The sequence below is a fragment of the Candoia aspera genome, chromosome 2 (assembly GCF_035149785.1).
Source record: "Candoia aspera isolate rCanAsp1 chromosome 2, rCanAsp1.hap2, whole genome shotgun sequence".
Lineage (NCBI taxonomy): Eukaryota > Metazoa > Chordata > Lepidosauria > Squamata > Boidae > Candoia > Candoia aspera.
In genome coordinates, this window is record NC_086154.1 from 248500709 (window position 1) to 248522303 (window position 21595).

Genomic DNA, 21595 nt, shown 5'->3' on the forward strand with positions numbered 1-21595 from the left:
CTGGTACTTGATAGAGAGCAAACTGCTCTGATCCCGCTATACATATACAACAGTTGGTCAGTTTAGTGCTTGCAGGTTTTCAACCAATATTAGTACACAGCACAGAAAAGGTGAAGGGCTGCAATGTAGAAGCAATTAAAAATCTATCCAGAACAGCCCTGGGTTGATTTGAGTTCCCCCTGCATGCAGGTGCAGACACCCGCACTCTTGGCATGAATTGAAATGCAATTTCAAAAGCAGCGGGATGGATGCCATCCATACAAAGCAGTATACAAATAAGTTCCCCCACATAATCATGCACATAATGGTTACTGCATTGCACAGATTTGCTTATCTAGTAATGGGAATTTAACATGCATTTTCAACTACAGAGCCCAGAATTTCTGCAAGGGATTTCAACCAGGCAGCACTTGTTGCATGCATGGACCTGATCTTAGCAAAGAGAGTCCCATTCAAACTTCCCAGAATAGAGAGACACACAAGCAAACAAAAAGGATCAAACCTATCTTAGCTTACAGCCATATACTGTAATATATCTCCCATGATTTAAACTATCACGGCTTCCTCATGCAGAAATTTTATGTAACGTAATTTGATTTAGGACCAAGAATTCCAAGGATTCTTAAGGACAGCAGATGACTATTAAATCAGTTTAGACTTGAAATACACCCTTAAAAAGGTTTGTTGATTGCTCAATATACTTCCACTGATAACAGCCTGGGGTTGCTCAGCAGCAGCCAGGCATTCACCTCAGCCCCCCCAGCCTTTTGAAAGATGCCTCATTCCTTGTCACCCCAAGGACTATCAAGACTTTCTTAACCCCTCCTTTTTTAACATTTGGCAGTGGCATGCAACAGTTCCTCCTTTTGCTCTGCCCAATTGTAGAAGTGGGATGAAGCTTCATTAGAAAAAATCAGTGGTCTATTGCCACTGTTATTCTCTCTTAGCGACTTTGAAGGCAGGGCTGAAAGCAACCCTGGATATGGGTTTTATGATATCCACACTCCACAGATCTAAAAAATCACTGCTGTGTATAAAAGCAAAGAGAATAAGGAGGAGGACCGCATCTTACCTTAGCACAGGGCTTCTGGCCAGGGACCAGTGCTCTCCTTTCAGGAATCAACCCTGTTGTAAGGTGGGTTTACATTAACCACATTTAAGTCTAAGGAACAGGTGCCAAGCCCTCCATGCTTCAGAAGCCCAGGTGGATTACTTTTGATCAAGCAAAGGCCACACCCCAAGCTGTATCCATGGCCACAGTGCATTGCCCTTACTGCCGTAGTGACAAGGACACTCTGCCAGCAGTTCCTCCTTTTGAACCACAACCAGTGGCTCCATCCAAATAGCACCAAGGCTTCCATATCAGGACAAAATGCTGCATCGTTGCGTATTCCCCTCCTCCCATTTGTTAGTATGCATAGCTCATCTCCAGGTCCTGGGTCTACAGTGTGTTATCCTCCCACGTCGATTAGAGAGAAATTGGAGGGTGGGCATCCAGGTGGCAGAGCGGCTTACAGCTGAGCAGGACAAGCCAGGCTAGATTACTGCTGGGATCCCAGCTATTTCGTCCTAGCATTCTTCATGTATCCTGTGGATTCTGGGAAGGGCAGACCCAGAACATCTGGAGGGTACCAGGTTTAAGAAAAACCACCCTTTTTCTTCTGCATGTTGGTTCTTTGCATGTAATATGAAATTGATGGAGTTAGCAGAGTTGGCAAAATTGACAGCCTTGATTAGGGAAAAGACATTGTCAAACTTTATTGCTACCTGGAAGCCTCTTCCGGACATTTTGTGTGAAAATGAAAAAAAAATGAAATTGTGAATACTTGGATTTGATAATTAGATAAATAATGGACAGTAGAAATAATGGAAAATATTTGGTAAATTCAGATGTAAATGTATTCCTATATCTGTAACAAAGGAGGTCAAGAGTGAATTCTTTTTATGTTCCTTTTTCTAGCTTCTCTAGCTTTTTTTTTTCTTTCTTGCATCTTCGATGCTTTCACTTTTTATTTTGTTCTATTCTATTTATGTTAATCTTTGTTTTTATGTTTGTAATTTAAAATTTTAATAAAGGTTCTTTGCATTCAGTAGTCAGCTTTTGAACTAAACCAATGTTTGACCCGGATTCTCCCCACCACATCTTATCTGTACTGCAAGTGTGTGTGTGTGTGTGTGTGTTTGAAAAATTAAAAAGCAAGTTAAAAGTTCCACAACCAGTACAGCTACTGTGAAACATGAGCACTTCAAAACTGGAGTGATACACTGAATGAATTTTCGGCTTCCAGGTTACTAAAAGCAACTTGTCAAGTTGACAGAATGAGTTTTAACGGCTGTCCTGCTTCTACTTTTGCCTCCAGGAAGAAAAAGCCATTTTTCCCCCTTTTGCAATTGATCAGGTTGCCATTTTGGCTGACACGTTATCGACCCTGCCCTGCAGAATAAATGCTGTGCCTCTTCATAGACAAACCCATGCAATCCCTTCTGTTACTCTCACTTTTGACATGCCTTTAGGCTTCAGGTACAGCAAGCTGCCCCACCTGGCTCTTATTTTTAGAGCATTCTGCAGCTGTAAGAGTCACACTGTACTGAGCAACTACATGTACAATACAGTAACACAACAGATTAATCAGAGTGCATCTAAGGCATGCTTTAAAAGGCCCAATTAAATGGCGCTTCACCAAATCTTTAAAAAGACCAAGCTAATGTAAGTGAAATCTCACTGATCAAGGGCAACATCTTAGAGTTAGGATAGTAAAATTGAAACAGGCCAGGCTGATGTACTTGAAATACCAGTGCTGAAAAGTACAGGAACATAAGCTTGGGGCAGTGCTCAGAAGCATCACCAGAGGGAATGGCTTGGCTGTGGTGCCACTAAGACATATTTGTGTCTGTGTGCTTAAATTCAGTTGTGTTATCTAGCTGCATGCAGCACCCTGACTATCTCAAAAAGCAAAGCAAAATTGGACCTGTTTACTACTGGGAGGGAGGGGGGTGTTCCCACCAGAAGTTCCTAGTCTTTAGGCTAGACTGACAAGTTGAAAAAACATTCCCAAAGATATCAAACCACTTCAATATTGTTTCCAGAAAACCTACAGGATGTCTCCATAAAGTCCCCAGCTGTTTGGTTTGTCTCCGAGACTTGAATTTTACCACAGAAATTTCACTGCCCCCCATTAGTGTCACATCTGTGATTGCTTGGTTTAGCTCTAAAAGGGGGAGCTAATATTCAAGAGAAACTGCAGGTAAAAAACTATACTTTTGCGGGGAAACTGTATGAAAACTAAATAAGGTGAACTGAATTACTAAATAAGCCTGACTCCACCGCAAGGAAATAGTGCTTGATCAGTTGTTTTATATTTTGATTTTAAAATATATTTAGCTAAAACTACAATTCATTCCAATTTAACCACTTCAAGCAAAAGTTACAGGCAAAGCAGGGCTTATAGAATGAGGATGGCAATGCCAGGAAATTAAAGCCACACCTGGTCAAGATCTCAAAAAGCCAAGCAGGACTGAATCTGGTTTGCAGTTGGATGGAACAGGATCAGAAGACCCCAGTTCTGTGGGCTAGACTGAAAAGTTAAAATACTTAAAAAAAGGAAAAGCAAATTCCCAGAGCATCAGTGGCTCAGCCCTTCTGCATCACAGTCAAGGAAACTACATGGATGTGTCTATGAAGTCATCAGGAGCCAAGGCTGACTCAAAGAACCTTTGATCTTTCCCTAATCAATCCTGCCACCAAACTAAGCCCTATCAGTTGTGTTGGCAGCAGAAACCAGGTTGTGGATTAAGGACATTGGGGCCTTTGCAAATCATCTTAATATCTCCACGTGTTCCTTGAGGAAGCTTCCCCCCTTGGTTCTTCTGCAGTATCTTAACATAAAGCATTACACAAAAGATCTAAAAATGAAGACGGATGGGAAAAAAAACTTTTTATTTTCTGAATAAGGAAACTTCTGTAAATGTACAAAGGACCGTTACTATGCTATAGTATACAATTTCCAATGTCTCCACAAGAATAATCATAATAAATACATTTAACAAGACAAAATAAAAGTGTGTGTTAGGCAAACCTACAAAACAGTTCCTCAAGTTTTACACCTGGCAGCATTTATTGGCCTATGTTAGAGTTGTCATTTTTTGTTTGGTTGGCTGGTAAATGCTGCAACATTTTCCCACATCTTTGAAGCATTAAAAAGAAGTGTTGAATTAAGAAATATTGTCCCAAATTATTCAAACACAGAGAAAGACAAAAGAGAGAACGAGAAAGAAGAAAAAGATCCAGGAGTTCAGAATTCTGGTTATTGCACAAAAAACGAAATAGGAAGAAGATGATGGGAGAACTACGTAAGTGCCTAGTGAATTTAGTCGCCCAGGGGCACTGAACCATTACTTGCCACTTATTACAGAGCACTGGGGATCTCTGTAGGAGGCTGCTTTATGATTAAATCATCCCATAAACCAAAGACACAAAATGGTTTTTGCTTTAGGGAAAATATAAATTGTTTAGATTTGGGATATTTTTTTCAACCCAAGGACAGCTGGAATAATACACTTGCTCATTTTCCAATGCTACTTAAAGACTTTAATCAATGCTCTCTTAGTTCTCAAAGGTGGCATCCACCATCAGTTTCTGAAATATAAGAGTGCTCCTGAAAATACCATGTTTACACTAGAAGTGTAAATTGATTTAAACAGTTTCTCTGAAAATTACAGCATGCATCAGCTGAATACTGGGAATCCTGTATTTATGTGATATTCTTCCACAAAATAACTGACGCTCTTGTCAAGCTCAGACTAGTTTGAAATTTGGCCACACTGGTTTGAAACGGATTCCAGAAACCAATTAACAGTATGAACATGTCCTTAAAACAGAAGATAAAACAGAAACACATATCCCTTCCTGCTGTCTCAAAATGATATTCTAATACTACTAGTCATCATCATCATTATCCAAGTTGCTATCATCATCCTGTGTTTCTATTACAATTACTTATTTCTGCTAAAATTTAGCAGCCAAATGATTTTTTAGGCACCATCACAATTTGTAGGATCATTCCTATATTATATATATTTAATGAGACAAACAGTTCTGGGAAACAGGGTTTTCTCTGCTTTAATTTTTACAGCATTTTGGAAAAGAAAACAACAACACAGTTTGGGATACATGACAGTTCTATTTCAACACAAGTTTTCTAGAGAGGGTGGACTACTTCCACTGATTTCATTACAGAGTGGGATTAAGGGAAAAACACCAAGAAGGCAATTGCTTAAATTGTTATTAAAGTCTATTGCAAAAAAAGAAAAATGTATTACATAGCAAACAACTTTCATTATAAAGACTTTTCTAAATTTGAGGGCCAGTAAAAATATATCATAGAGATTTTTTTTTTTTTTTTATTACAAAAGTGAGGTTTGGAACTGTGAGGTAAGATAACTCACTGTAAACATCATGAATTCATTCAGATCCCTTGCTTACAATTTGGAATACCGTTTTCCCTCTTGTAAGTTCTATTTCCAATAGAACTGCAAACATTTGCATAGATAGTTTGATTTCCTGCTTGACAATGAAACTGAGGTTTTAGCAATTAGCTGTTTTCAGAAGTATTTACTTGCTTTAGTACATGGCTATATTTTATGTCACCTATTTAATACATATGACAAATCTGGTGCTCTCACAGTCCATAAATTACTTGATAAATAAAAAGGAAACACTGCAGCTGGCTTTACTCAACAAGATGAAGTTGTCTTCCTTACCATTAATAAGTTGCTTCTAGGTTATACTGGCATCTGAAGGCCTAAAGATATAAAGAAGGTAATTTTATCCATTTAACATAACCAGGAACCAAACAATTAATTTCTGCCTCCAACTTCAAATGGTGCAGCTGCTCACAACCAAAATGCATTTCATGGTGAAAGTTTGCCTCAACTCATCATAATCCAAGGAAACACAGAACCACATCCTAATACTGAAGGTCAGATGTTGATCATCCCTGATTTATAGTAAACTGCAATCTCTGGAGAATTCTGCATTTGTGTCCAAGGTGCAAAAATAGCACACTGGACATATGACTGGAGTGAAGAAAGACAGGACAACTCATTAATAATATCAAATTCTGCAGCAGCACCATCAAGGATCCACAAAAACAGTTTCACCTTTTTTTTGTGATGGATTTTTACACATTGTTAAAATCTGTTTAAGCACTTTCTGGACGTCTTCATCCATCTGGCCCTAGAGAGGGGGGAAAGCAGAATAGGGAAATAATATTAGCAACATTTGAGCAAAAACCATTAAGCCAAATTCTTAATTAATGTCTTATAATATATGGTCTTGTAATATTACAAATTATTGTAATAATAAAACAAGTATTCATTTTATATTACAATAATCAATCACGCTCCAAACTATAAGCATCCCTCACTCTGCTATGTTTGCTAAAATGTTCTCCTTTGTTAGCAAATAACAAGTTGGGATGGCAACCCTTACTCAATCATTCCCATTAAAATGATTACAGATATTTCTTTAGTCAAATTAGAACTACCCCTCATTTACAATGATTTGGCCAGACCAACTCAGAGGAGGCATTCATTCTCATACAATGGTTATGTACAATGGGTCTTGCTGAAGCATATCCCTGCATCAGGTATTGTTTTAGCAGTAGCACACAAATATAAGCCACTGATTTCTTTAACCAGGTGATAGCCTTGAAAGAAATTCAAGGAGAATTGAAGGAAAGAGCCTCTCACCTGCACAGCGTAAAGCAGGTGAGTTCTGTAAACAGAAACTATCTCCTGATGTTGCTTCTTGGTTTCCTGTAAAGAAAGATAATCAATCAACAAGTATGCACTAGCATTGTAAAGGAACTCTGATGTAGCTTTCAACCAACATAATGTAAAACAGAATGTGATAGTAATTCGTTCAAGCCATAATCTACAACATATACATTGGTGATGGCAATCCAAGGGCACAGTTGTGCCCCGCCATCCCAGATATTTCCTCGCTTCTCCCCTGTCCAGCCCACAGGGGAAAGAATTCCAGACTTGGGCATGCAAAACAGAAAACAGATTTCTGGTTTGGGTAAGAGGATAAACCTCTGGGGAGGAAGATCAAGAGGAAAAGGAAAGCCCCCCGTTCCATTTTTCAAAATGAAAGGTTCCTATTCAAGGGGCACTGTCTAGTTAAAGCTGTTCTACATCATTACAGGTATGTTTCACCTTTCCAATACTCATATTGGCTTTTAAATGGCACATATATTTCTCCTCAACCACACGTGCCTTTGGAGAGCAGGCATGAGTCCATCGTTGGAGAAGAAAACTATAATCAATGAAAACAAGGGGACCCAGTAACCTCTTCTGGGCGTAAGAAAGGAAGGAAAAAACATTGAAATCTCATGAGGTTCTGATGTTCTTTGCCAAATATCTTAACTGAGATCAGCAAGACTGGCACTTCTCAGGGGTTTTGACGGGTGTTCTGATTCTCTTTAGCTCCACGCTGCCAACTTCCAAATTGAAAACATAGTTCATTTGGCTGAACCAGGGCAAATGCCTTCGTCCTAAAGCAGCTGATGACCACTCAACCTCAGAATATTCTGGAAACCGCTACTCACTCTTATGCGAGCCTTACAAAACCTGGCATTGGTACAAAGAACGATCAGCAGAGGTAACAACCTGGCCCATAGGGCATTCAGACTTAACGTTATGCTGCTCTAGCTGGTTTGACATCTCAGAAATGTAGAAATCCTACAATTCTACAGGCAGGCTCCCACACTGATTTGAAAGAACCAAAAAACATATTTTTCTTGTCAGCGAGATCTGGCACGGTGGAAGGGAAAAGATCTGTCATTACCCCCTAATTAAGAAAACATCAGTGCACAAACCAAGGCTACATACCTCACCGAGACTGTTGCTCTGATTCCCTGATCTCAGAGGGTGTTTCTACACCCAGTTTAATCTCAAGGAAGCTCTTGATCTCCAACTACAAAAATTAGCAATTGTAGGTAAGGAAGCTATAAACTTACAGCCAGTTGGTTTTGTAACTGCTTCACTTGCTGCTGCAACTGCTCCAGCTGCTGACTTTGCCGTTTGGGTGTACCAGTTGAGTAAGACAGCTGGGAAAGACTGTTCAATGCTTCCTTTAACTTGGTAACTTCCTTAGACATGTCTGATATCTGGTTATGAGATAGAAAAAGGAAAAAGCTTCATTATTCCGGAGTACATTAAAGAACGGTTAAGTCCTGGCACCAGTGAGATCTGCTTTAGAGGAGGGAGAACAGCCTTTGCCACCATCATCTACTTGATGCAGATGCAACGTCTAATAATAATGCAATCAGTGACTATATACTGTTCAACCTGCTGGTTTACACTGCAGTGGCCAAACTAATTTTTAATCATGAGTTTAGTTCTAAACAATTAAAATTTGAACCATGAATATTTCAAGTTTGTGAAATATTTTTGGTTCAAATTTTGCCCCAACTCTAGGCACACATTGGTTCTCAAGCTACTGTACATAACCATCTTGGAGCATAAGAAACCATTTCTGCATTTACACCAAAATTCTGTTACAGGTAAAAGAAAAAAACCAAAGGAATCCAGTCTAGCCCAGGATTCTCCAATGACAGCAAAGAACCTAGCACAGTAACTCTTGTTTCAAATATGTCCAAGTAATCTTCTAATTAATCCATGAATGAACCCGCTTCAGAGGCACATTTGGACCATGGGAAACCCAGCCATTCCTGATAGGGATGTAAGAACTACTAACCTTTTTATCTTTGTCTTCATCCATTTTTAAGGCACTCTCAGCAGCTTTTTTCATTTCAAGGAGTTCTTCTTGAGACTTATGATATTGATGAAGTAGTCCTTTGATCTCCTCTTCCTTGGCTTGGAGAAGAGCTTGGAGATTCTCCTTCTCCCCCTTCACGTGTGAGATCTCCTTCCTCAACTGTGCAAGATCGGCAGACAAGGTCTCCCGCTCTTTCATCAAATCCTTCAGTGTGGATGACAAGGAGTTGACTTCATTTTCTGAAGAAGACCGAAGCTCTTCATACAGTACTCTGGGCACCATGGCTTCACACACTGCAGCTTCTTCTTCTAACAACTCCTTCTGCAGACGCTGCACTTCACTCTCCTTATGAAGAATCTGCTCTTTGAGCTCATTTATTTCTTCTTCCATTTGCTTCACTGAGGTCTGGAGAGCACTAACCATCTGGAGATGTTCTGTGATGGAGACAGAATTCTTCGACTGCGTGTCAAGCAGGTTTTGGAGCTGTGTCACTTCACTTGACACTTTTGCATACTGTGTCTTCATTTCCAACAAAGCATGTTCAGCTTGCTCTCTCTGCACGATGGTGGCCTCCATTAGCTTCTCATATTCCTCCAGAGGTATGTATCCTGAACTCAGGTCTTCTGGGATGCTTTTCTTCCTGCAATCTTCAAGTTCTGCCTGGGCTTCTTTGTACATTTGGGAAAGTTCACTGACCTGCCTACTGAGTTCGTTTATCATTTGGTTCTTTGCATCCTTCACCTCTTCAGCTTCATCACTGTGCCCTGATTCCCTCTGAGCCTTCAGTCTGTCTTGGAGCTTTTTGATTTCCTCCTGTCCTTCCTTATACTTCTCAATCAGCAATGCCTTCTCTTGGTTGATATTTTCAATAACTGAGCAATAAGAATTTTTCATTTCCTCGCATTCCTCCACAGACATTATACCAGCTGCATTTCTCTCCCTTTCTTCCAGCTTTATCTCTAGCTCCTTCACCCTCACCTTCAGCTTCTCATCAACTTCTTGAGCTTTCCTCAGCTCTTCCTTCAGCAGCTCAACCTCCTCGCAGGTTGTCCTGAGCTCCTGCAGGTCAGCCTCTTTGCTTTCTGAAGTTGCCAGACCTGGTTTCATTTGTCTTTGGACATGAAGCATCTCTTTCATTGACTCTTCATCTTTGATTTGGGTTTTGTCTAGTTTCTGATTGAGGTCAGAGCCATTCTCTGAAATTTCGGAGCTGTTTAACAAGTGAGCCTCCTCCAGCACACCAGACTGAAGCTGTGACTCCAAGTTCAGCCTCTTTGCTTCTGAACTATCTAGTCTCTTCTGCACTTCCTCCAAGCTTTCTTGTAGCTGCTTAATTTTTAATTCATTAGGGCTTGCTTCTTCCTGAGCCTGTGCCAGATTTAGGGAAGATGTGCTTATCTCCTCGGCTGCCACTGCCGAACCCTCACTTAGCCTGTTAGTCAAAGGATCAAACTCCGTGTGGGTGGAACAAAAAGAATCCACTATGGCATCTGTATCTTCGGTTTTGAGGGTTCTTGCCTGCAGATACAGCAGATGGCAGTATTCAACAGTTATGTTTAATTCTAATGGAATCCAATGAATTCCTTCCCCATCAAGAAGACAAGGAACTACATTTTTCTCCCCTCTTTGATCATTACTGATCAAAGTAATGGCCAGCATGTGATTTCCATTCAGCCAGCAAACCTCTCCCTCCACCACTCCAATTCTTCCAGGAGGATGATGTTATGGTGGGGCTGTTCCCAAGAGTTCCCATTTCCAATGCAGTCTGGATTGTATTTCTGGATTCAGAATACTGAAGATGATACTGACTGCATAAACCACAGATATGAGGACACAGAATAGGGGGTGGGGAATTGAATGTGTTCCAGGTGATGCCAGGGTGGGCTTTTAGTAAGGGTCAGCCACATACCCCAAGACACAAACACACCAATGTTACTCCGTGAAGGAGTAGGGAGAAGCAACAGGTCTGCTGCTGCACGGAAAGGAAACAGTCTGTAGATGACAAAGCGGAGGACCAGTTCCCCCACTGGGTCTTGCATGGAGCACTTATCTCCACATGGCTAAAGGGGGGAGAGCTGTTGCTTCCTGCTTGGCCTGGCAGGGTAAAAGGCTTTTGTCTTTGCAGGGCCAGGCAGAAAATAATGGTCTTCAAGCTACTGCTTCATGGAGAAAAAATGCTTCCTCTCTGCAGGAGCAAGTAAGAACACATTTGCTCTCCACCTGCAGTTGCACAGACAATGGCAGAGCTGCACCAGTGTGGGGTAGTAGCGAAGGTGTTGGACTAGGAGTGGAGAGGTCCAAGTCCAGGCCCAACCTCAGCCATGGAAACCCACTGAATGGCTTTGGGCCAGACACATTCTCAGCCCTTGTTGTTGGAAGGACAAAATGAAAGGAGATCCTCATCCAAGCCACCTCCAGCTCCTGAAGGAAAAGTGTGATATAAACCGTACATGCAAATAAGCCACAACTGTGGTTCACACTGCCAGGGAGGGAGTGGGGGCGTTACTAGAGGAACTCTGCTTTGGCTTCCATTTGTTGCATGGACCAACCGGTGGGCCAGAAATTTCCAATCTGAATCTGCAGCACAGGCCCATTTTGTATCTCAGTCTCACTTCAGGTTTCAGTTTAATATTTTTTTCCCTGCAGCAGTTACATCCTTTGTAAAAAGACACCATTTCTGTTTTGTGCTAGAAGCTATTCTTGAACACATACCTGAAGTTTTTCTTGCAATTTCTTATTTTGTAGTGTCAAAGAAGCAACCCTTCCCTGCAACAACAGAAGCAAATCTTGCCGATCTGTTTCTGAACTTACATCCAAGAAGCTATCAGCACCTTTAAAAAAGAAAAGGGAAGAAACAAGAAAAAATAAGTACATTTATGATCTGAACTTTGAGTGCTGCTACAACTCTCAGATAACTTCCATTTAGCAAACCGGCAACATGAAAATAGACAATTATCTTTTACTAGCTAGCCAATTCTGGCAAAGCCACATGGAAACCTGACTTAGGGTAACCGACTGGCAGCTATGGCTTCTGGAAGGTATTTTACTGAACTGTGCGAATCTGGAAATCTGTGAACACCTTTGAAACACTTTCAGTACCGAAAAATTCTAGAACAAACAGACTCAGGTAAAAACAAAGAGTACCTGTGGATTTGCAGCTAAATAGGAGTGGGTGTGCTAGATTGGGACTCCTCCAAAATCTGGTGCCAAATTGTGCCAAATTGTAACATAATTATGAAGAAGGAAGAAATTATGAATGCACGGGGAGTGATCTTATTAACTGCATTTAATCTGTTTAAAGTAAATGAATTAAAATCAAAACGATTTTAGGTTTTTGTCCCAGGACCCTTCTATTTCTTCTAAAAACTCAAGTGTTCAACAGTCCTGTGAGCTTGGTTGGGAGGGCAGAATCAGTGACATTTAGGGATTCAAACATGGGAGTCCCAGAACCAAGCCAACTTAAAGCAATAAAATATAGGGGCAAATCATGGAATCTCCTTTCATGGAGATGTTGAGACGAAATGAGTCAACACTGCTGTGGATGCTTGACACAAACAGTACCTTTTTGCAGAGAAGTAGCAAACTCTAATTCTACTATAGCCATACTGCATGATGTTTACCATAGGGAGAGACGGAGATAATCATCCTCACGCCTTTCCTGCATCTTACCTGCTGTGCTATCACTCATCCCATCTTTGCACTCAGACTGAATTGCACTGGTATCTTCCTGCGGAAAGACAAATATAAACCATGACTGCTTAAAAACAAGAATCCAGTCCTGCCGAACTACTCAACAATAAACTCAAATACTGTTCAAGTGGAACGCTCCTTTGAACAAACAACCCTAACTTTAAAACCATCTTTCAGTAATAACTGATTAAGTGGCAGATGTTTGGCTGATTACATCTATACCTGTCTGCATATCATAAACTGTTCACTATAATTTAGTTGCTGGTTTCATTTATTTACGCTTATGTACCACTTCAATCGCAGATGACTCTAAGCAGCTTACATTCCAATTCGATAAAGATTAAGACAATACCTGTAACTTGATTCAAAACAAACAATACTTGCAACAATAACTTTCACATTTTTCATCGTGCTGAAGAACAATTCTCAGCTAACAACCAATCACCTACTACGGGATGGAGAGTCACCATTCTATCACTCCTAAACCTTCCAAAATAGTCAGGCCACAGAGGTTTAGCAGGTGCTTAGCAGGGTCGGTGCTAGTCTGACTTTGGGGGGAGCACAGTTCCAAAGGAGGGGGGCAGCAGTGCAAAAGATAAATCCTGGTGGCCCCTGATGCTAACACTCTGCAGAGGTGAGACTCAAAGAGGACCCTCCTTACTAGATCTTATTGGTTCTTACCCAGGTCCTGAGCCATTCAGAGCTTTAAAGATGACAACCAGCACCCCAATTTGACCTAGAAGCAAAGTAGTGGCCAATAAAGCTCTTGTAGCTTTAGTGTTACATAGGTGAAGGGTGTGTGTGCCCTTGTGTACTTGAGCTGTCATGTTCTGGTTTTGACAAGCCACCTTGGATATTGGATACAGAAAGTTGGGATAAAAGTGCTTTCAATAAATAATGACAGAAATTGGCAAGGGGAAGTGTCTTCCCAAGAAAATGAAGGAAGTGTAAAATTCACTGCTTAATAAGCAAAATTATTTAGAGAAAAGGTCATCTTTAATATTTTTATTTTCAGAAATATGTTAACCAAAAGTAATCTTAAAACTCAACTGATTAAAACACTGAGATGTTCCTTGTTCTTAGCCAAGCAACATGGTGTGAAACACAGCACTTGGATTTGTGCAGTGGACGTTTTATCACAATTGACATTGGAAGGAAATTCCTCTAGCCCATTCAATGTGGCACAATCCTGACCATCCTTCCACAACTATCCTCCCATCGTTGCTTCAAGTGACTTATTTAATCTCATGGGCAGGTAACATTTCAGAAAGTACAAGAAGCTGGAATTCTCCAGCTTTATCTATTTTTGTCCTGCACCTTTGCATAAGAGCAAATCTTCTGCCCAACCTGAGCTAATTAAATATCATGTCACATCACTCAACTCTCTGCAACAGCATTCCCCAATCAGGTTGCCCCTCAAATATGTTGAGCATGCAACTCTCTGAATTCCTAGGGGGCAACCAATACAACTGGAAAGCCCAGTAGGGAAAGCTGTCCTACAAACAGGACAATGTTCATATTTAATCAGCAGCAAGACTGAAAAAAAGAAAGAATATACCTTGGATCCCTGTCGGGCAAAGAAGAGCTGGCCTTTCCCAGACCCTGGGGTTGAAGTTGTTGAATGTGATGAAGAGCGATCAGCAAGCTGGAAGAGATGGATGCATTTTAAGGACACAAATTGCCTCTTGCTAGTCGAAGTCATCATTCTCTGTTAGTTCAAGATAAGCAGGACTACACAGCCCTCATTGTTTGCCGGCAGCAGGCATGCAGTCAAACAATCACCTGAGTAACCACTCAGTTTAATATTAAACTTTTGTTAAAATGCTATGGGCTCCCATGTGCGAAGCTGCTTATGCATGTCCAAGAGCCTTCAGCTGATGTTTAAAAGGCAAGCCTGTCAGCCTCAGAGGTCACTCTTATAAGCTCCACTAGTCTAAACTTAGGATCCTGTCCCATCTCAGCAGCTCTCTCTGCAAAGTGGTAATTAATATGTGATTTTTCCCCCAACAACAGGCCATCCTATTTCTATTCTTATGAGAATTCACTCATGATACATGAGACTCACATATTTAAAAAAAAAGGGGGGGGGATTTGCACCAAGCAAATTTAACCAGATCAATTCCCAACGGGACATTCCTCCACCACCCCTCCCTCTCTATACATAGCAACATGTTCAAGCTGGACTTGGCTGTTTACCTGGATAGGGTTGATGGGAGGAGGTGGAGGGGCTTTGCGTTTTTTTGGAGTTCCACTTCTTTCTGAACTTAATCTAGAGACTTGATCATGCTGGAAGTTTCACAGGCCAGAAAAGGGAGGTCTGTTAGTTTGTTAGTAAGGACTGTGTTAAAAAGTTATTCTTTAAAAAGGTACAAAGACATTAAAAAACAAACATTCATGCCTTGTCTCGCTGCTGTGAGGATATGACACATGCTTAAGCATGAGCTCATCCCACTTCCTTTTTAAATTCATGCCTCTGTACATTTCGCTGCAGTCAATAAAGGCACACCCCATCCTCTGAGCCATGATTTCAGAGGCACTGCTATTCACAGCCTCAAGCCATCTGTCAAACCTTCTGATTCCTGCCTTGCCTTTCCCAGGACAGAAAGACAGAGACAGACTTTTCTTCTCAGTCCTGTTCCTGGGCCATTTTTTGAGTCCTTTGGAGCACTCCACTTTTAAACTTATTGTTGCAAAATATACAACTGGACATTCTCCAGGTCAAACCACCAGTATTACCCACCACCTTCTTCTGTCTCTGCCTGCCTGCCTGCCTTCTGAATTCTCTGTTACAGTTGGAATCCACAAAATAGGAACAGAGGAACTCAGCACAGCAAACCAGTAGTTCATAACTGCAACCAATTGGATGTAATTAATACCAACCCTAGTTTAGAAGCTGTATATGACTTCCAAAGGAAACAGGACCATTTCCTGCAACTTCTTACAATGGGCCAAAGAAGTCCCCTCAACCCAATAAAGCTTGAGCAGCTATTTCAGGATTGTAGGCTTGTTTCATTGAAATGGTTCCTAAGCACCATTAAGCCAAGTAGATTATGTTATGTGAACAAGTATGAAAGTCTCATTCTGCTTTTTCCTCCAGCTTGGCTGCAGGGAGATTAGAACATGTTTCTCCAACCTTCCTACAAGGAGGTCTGAAAATGTTCAAATGGGTTGACACAGCCTTCTTTAACACGGCACCTTCTAAATATCCTGAGTCTTCCACAAAACATCCCCAGTGTGGAAAATCTACAATCAGGATCTTCCAGTTGCAGAAGATGATTAGAGGTATAGACAGGGGAGATGAATATAATGCTTCTTTTGGCTGTCGCAGTGAAACTGTCCCACTTTGAAACTATCTGCCCATTAGGTAATGTAGGGGTTTCTCTGTAATTACCCCTGTGAGCAAATAGAATTTTGATGGATGATTTTAATCAGGCAAATAATATAAAGGGAAGTTGTCTTATCCTGGCATTACTGATCCCACATGCCACGATTCCATAGCAATCAATATTTTTTAAGAGGACATCCCAGTATGGAAGCTCCACCTCAAATGAAATGTTGGTCCCCGTGACTATCCAAACGGTCACTCATGCCCTTGTCATCTCCTGCACAGACTACTGCAATGTGCTCTACGTGGGGCTACCCTTAAAGCGTATCCAGAAGCTACAGCTGGTGCAAAATGTGGTTGCGTGAGCAGTCTTAGGAGTCCCTAGAAGGGCACATATAACACCTCTACTATGCGGGCTGCATTGGGTGCCAGTCTGCTTCTGGGTCCAATTCAAGGTGTTGGTTATCACCTTTAAAGCCCTACATGGCAATGGGGCCAGGTTACCTGAGGGACCGCCTCACCCCCGCTACATCAACCCATCCCACCCGGTCAGGCAGAGAGGGCATGCTACGGACCCCGTCCATGAGGGACTGCCGATTGGCAGAGTCCAGGAGGAGGGCCTTCTCTGCCGTGGCACCCGCCCTCTGGAACAAGCTACACCCTGGAGTGAGACAGGCCCCCCCTCTCCCGGCATTTCAAAAGGAAGTAAAAACATGGTTATGCCACCTGGCCTGGGATGGGAGGGGCAACAGCTATTCATGGGGGTGGTTGGCCCCGTGAGGGTCCCAGGATAAGTTCTTATTTCCCATTTTGAATTCTATATTTTATGTTCGATATTTATATTTATATGCTTTTATATTATTTTTATTCTTTGTAAGCCACCCAGAGTCGTCGTGTACGAGATGGGCGGCAGAGAAATTTAATAATAAACAAACAAACAAACAAGGGAGATGGAAACGATAATGTCTTAAACAGACATGGGAGACTCACACAACTGTTCAATACACATGTTGGATATATTCCTAAAAATTCTACAAAACTAATTTTCCATCACGATTTTAATTCTTAGGCATGTATTTATGCTATGTTTATCTTTATCAAGCTATCTTCTGTCTTTTTCTTTTTTACCTGCTTTGGCTTGGCTGGTGACTTGGCACCTGCAGAAAAGAAAGACTGCAGTTAAGTTGTTTGAGATATCTGTTTAACAAATGTAAACCCAGATCCTACGTTTACCATTATTTTAGAGTCAATGCCCTGATTTCAATATATCTTGAGGTACAAATGAACACATTTGGAGTCAGGGGTGTCCACAGGTTATGGTCAAAAAAGTCAAGATGGCAGCTACAAAGGAGCAATGTACATATACAACAGGTGGAGCTTCAACTGCATTGCTGTGTTTGCCTCCTCGACTTTTTTTTACTACATCCCGTGGACACCCGTTTGGAATCACTTCCTTAATTCATACCAGACATGTAAATAATCCTACCTATACTTATACTTCCAAGCTTGACTACTTCATTACGCACAGCGAGAGTGTGAATGAAGAAGCAATCCAAGTATAACGCTAGACACATTCCATACTCCATGGCATGTAATCACTCCGCTGTACACAACGAAGCAAGATTTATGCAGAAATATAAGATGGCTGAGTCAGCACCCTTTCTTCTGTCGGACAGACTAACAAGTTTTTTAGAAAAGCAGCTTAAGTTTATCTGCAGACGCCAACTTGTACAGACCTCAAAAAAAACAGTGCAAAAAAGAAAATGTAACAGGACGCATCTTCAGATGGCCCATCAGGCATTCAAAACATTGAGTTTGGGGGGGGAAAACCCGCTCTCCAACAGGAAGGAGGAAGAATGGGCCAGAAGGATTAGAAAAGGGAGGAGGAGAGGAAGAGACAGATAGATTAAAAGTTGAATGAGCCATTTTACTGTCTGGACAGGGAATTCTCTAGCTCACGCTGAAAAGCTTTTTGAAAATGAAAGCAGTCCATCAAGATCAATGGAGAAAACACTGAGTTTTGGCACTCCCCAGTCTAAACCACTTCCCTCAAGCACACACACACACACGGGGGGGGGGGGCAGAAGCAAGAAAGGTGCATAGCAAAGCACACTCACTAGACATAAAATCTTGACTGTTAACTGGGAAGAAAATCAAGGATAGTCATAACCGAATGAAATGGAAATGGAGAATGGAGCATCTGGAATCTTGAAAAGAAACACTCTAATCTGCAGTATTTTGCTGTACACGTAGTCCTCGCTGAATGACCACTTGTTCAGCGACTGTTCGAAGTTACAACGGTGCTGAACGAGAGGTACTTATGACTGGTCCTTGTAGTTGTGGCTGTCGCAGTGTCTTCACAGTCACGTGATTGTGATCCAGGTTCTCGGTAACTGGCTCACAATGACAACATTGCAGCATCCCACAGTCATGCGACCACCATTTGTGACTTTCATTGCTGGCTTCTAACAAGCAAAGTCAATAGGGAAGCCGGCAGAAGGTCACAAATGGTGATCACATGACTGTGGGACCCTGCAACCCCCCGAGATTTGCTTAACAACGGCAACTGGGACTGCTGGAACTGCTGTCGTAAGTCAGCACAGTCATGTGATGTTGCATTTTACGACCGTGTCGCTTAGCGATGGAATTCCCGGTCCCAATTACCATTGGTAAGCAAAGACTACCTGTGTGGCCTCAGATGTATATTTTAGGAAGTATTTAAGAAACGTACACATACCAACATCTTGAACCATTTTGGACTGAAGGAGACTCTGAATTCCTGTATTTTCAGAAAGTATGGAGTAATGCAGGGCATTGTGTCCAAGCGCATCTGCCAAATTTATATCTGCCCCTTTTCGGATCAGGATTTCCGCAATGCTCAGGTTTCCAGCTTCACAGGCCAGCATCAAAGCAGTTCTAAAGAAATTAGGAAGACTAACCATGAAGGGCGCATGAGCCTGTGGCAAGGAGATACCGCGCCAGAGTTGTGACTTCAAGGCATAATTTGTTTCCTTAGAGGACAAGCACCACCAGGTTAAATCAACTGCACAATACTGAACAGCCAGCTATGCTCAGGATGATAAAAGCAGCGAGTGCCTTCAGTGACATAATGGCAGTTCTATTCCAGCTGTCATTAGAGTACCCTCAACGAAAGCATCGAACATAATGAAATTTCTAGCATTACCCAGGCTTGATCTGCAATAGGAGGCAAAACATCTGGGATAGAATCAGTAAACTTTAACAGTTGAAGACTATGCTGAGCAATGCAGATGTTTTGGACAGTAACCTTCTCCAGTCTGGTGCTCTCCAAAATTCCCAGACTGCATTGCTGAAAGTCCACTCTGACTGGAAATGCTGAAAATTGCAGTGCCAGCACATCAAGCACCAGTTTGAGGATCCAAGGTCTTATTACACGGCCAAGATTTAAGGACCACAAAACTATTTCTAAAAGGCAACACTGACCAATGCAGGTCCAGCCTACAAAGGGCTGTAGTTCAGGTTGCCAGATCATACCCCTCTTATGGTAAGCCATGGAACAAAGGGATCCCAGTTAAATCTCAACCAGTGTCTATGAGTCCTACAAACTGTACATAGAATATATCAATTTTAGCATCTGAAGTTTCTTATGCTGATTCTGAGAGGCTCAGAACTTTCACCCAGACTGGGGGACTAGTTTTGCTTGGGAGGGTAAACTGGTTGTCCGCCTGCTCTACATATTGGGAAGAACTGTTCCACCTCTAGCCTCAAATAGTTCCACAAGTGAACATAATGTATCAGTACAGCCTAGAGTATGTTTAGGCTGAAACTGTATTATTTTCCTGTATTCTTTGATGAGAGATCACTAGGAAATTTAATGGCTGCTGTAGGATAAAGTGGGAAACCAAAATAAGCAAATAAACTGTTTTTCAGAAGGAGAGCATGGCAAAACATTTCCATTTTGTTACCAAGAACATGACTTGGATGAAGTCACCAGTTCGACCTGAAGGAGACTTTTGCTTGGAATTTATTTAGCTTAAAAATGTGCAATGCCAGTCTTGCCTTCCTCATGTAATCCTTTTCCAATTTGGAGCCCTCCTGATGTGTTGGGCCTCAATTCCTAAAACATGCTGGGTAGGGCTGATGGAAACTGTAGTTCCACACATCTAGCTTGGGAAAGGCTGCCCATTTTACACCCACATCAGTGCCTAGCTGGTCCAGATATCTCTGAAGGACAGGATCCCATACCAATCATATGTAATATCTCACAACATATTTTGGCATTAAATCAGGCAAAGTCTTGTCTATCTACCATTCTCATCCCACAATGGCCAACCAGATGCCTCTGAGAAGCCCAGAGGAGGGCAAGTGAGAACCAACACTTCCCATTAACATGTCTCAACAACCAGTATCCAGAAGCATGCCAAGTCAAGAGATTATATATGCCATGATTATCTGCAATTAACCACCTTTATCCTCTGTCTATAGATTTTGGCACTATGTTCCTTTGGGTACTTGGCCTCTAATGGTGGAAGCTATAGCAAAAGAACATGGATGGCTATGACAAGCTGAAACATTTCCTCATACATAGGCTATGATAAAATGTTTCTTGTGAATTTCACTGTGGAAGCTGTGTCTTACATAAAACAAGATGTATTACTTCATGCATCTCTAATAAATATAACCAAGTTGTTTAACTACATGTAAGCCTCAGGATAAGCTTCAACAGGGGAACTGAGAGAATACTTTGCTGTCTCTCACAGCAAAGAAAAGTAAGATCTTCCTTCCTTCCTGATTAAGGACATCAGCAAATATTTGGAAGCAATCAGGATTTATCTCTGAAAGTTGAGTCTCATGAAAATCTGATGTATACTATTTGTCTTTTGATTTCAATCCCTCTCTAGAAAAAAAAATTCTGATGAAAATACAGAGTCCTAGTTACTGCCGAAGAAGATGGGGAATGTGCCGTTTAATTCTACCTTCCATTTCTGTCCTTGGAGTTGACATCTGCCCCATGCTCCAGAAGGTATTTGCATACTTCAGGGTGGCTGTTTTGCACTGCAAGTAAGAAAGGTGTATTTCCATCCTGGAGAAAACATTGGAAAAAAAAAAGTTAAACCCTATCGATTATTCAACTGAACTCAAAGAATTCAACACGTTTATAACAAGATGTGTACTACAGAAGCTGGAAACATGCAGAAACTGGAAACAAGGGAATATAATCCTTATTCAGAAACTAGCTGTATAGAAACTCTACACACAGCATCAGTTACCAAAACTCTAGTGTGGAAGTGGTCCTACTTGGATATGGCATGTGCAACCTTCAGCCCTAGGGCCACGTGTGGCCCAGAACCCTTCACTTGCTATCTCCAGAACACCTCGTGATTGCAGAAAATAGATGGCATGTGGATATTTTTTTTTTGCCATTTTGAGTATATCACAACTGTAGCCTAACCCCTAAAATAGATTACTTTAAAAAAAAACCCAACCAAACAGAATTCCAGTAAAAAAACCCAGAGCAAAATGAAAAACTTGGCCATGATAAACAGCTCCATACCTTTAAAATCTTATCTTCACCAGCTGTATCCTTTCCTACACAAATGTTATATACCTTCCTTGTAACAAAATCCATCCTACCCATTGCTATAGGATTGTTATCCATCCTATAGTAATGTATGGAAACACCCAGTCAATATTCCAGGCACTACACAAATTACTGTTATTTTGGGGGACGGCGGGGTTACTTCATAGTCTAATCTTTAGCCTGGTATTATCTGGTAGTTTCCCATCCAAGTACTAACCAGGTCTGTCCCTGCTTATCT

The 21595-nt window shown here is 41.4% G+C and overlaps 1 protein-coding gene across 1 annotated transcript in view; it reads right to left on the reverse strand.

Moving 5' to 3' along the window:
- Positions 1 to 3923: 3923 nt before the first annotated feature.
- RAI14 (retinoic acid induced 14) overlaps positions 3924 to 21595 on the reverse strand; it is a 91754-nt gene continuing 74082 nt past the window's right edge. The window contains exons 8-18 of the mRNA XM_063295764.1: positions 20753 to 20859; positions 18535 to 18713; positions 16926 to 16954; positions 14669 to 14758; positions 14031 to 14117; positions 12452 to 12509; positions 11495 to 11613; positions 8762 to 10300; positions 8022 to 8171; positions 6751 to 6816; positions 3924 to 6235 (exon numbers count right to left, since the gene is read on the reverse strand). Of these exons, the coding sequence (XP_063151834.1) occupies positions 6134 to 6235; positions 6751 to 6816; positions 8022 to 8171; positions 8762 to 10300; positions 11495 to 11613; positions 12452 to 12509; positions 14031 to 14117; positions 14669 to 14758; positions 16926 to 16954; positions 18535 to 18713; positions 20753 to 20859 (2526 nt within the window). The 3' untranslated portion in view covers positions 3924 to 6133. The remainder of the gene's footprint in view (positions 6236 to 6750; positions 6817 to 8021; positions 8172 to 8761; positions 10301 to 11494; positions 11614 to 12451; positions 12510 to 14030; positions 14118 to 14668; positions 14759 to 16925; positions 16955 to 18534; positions 18714 to 20752; positions 20860 to 21595) is intronic.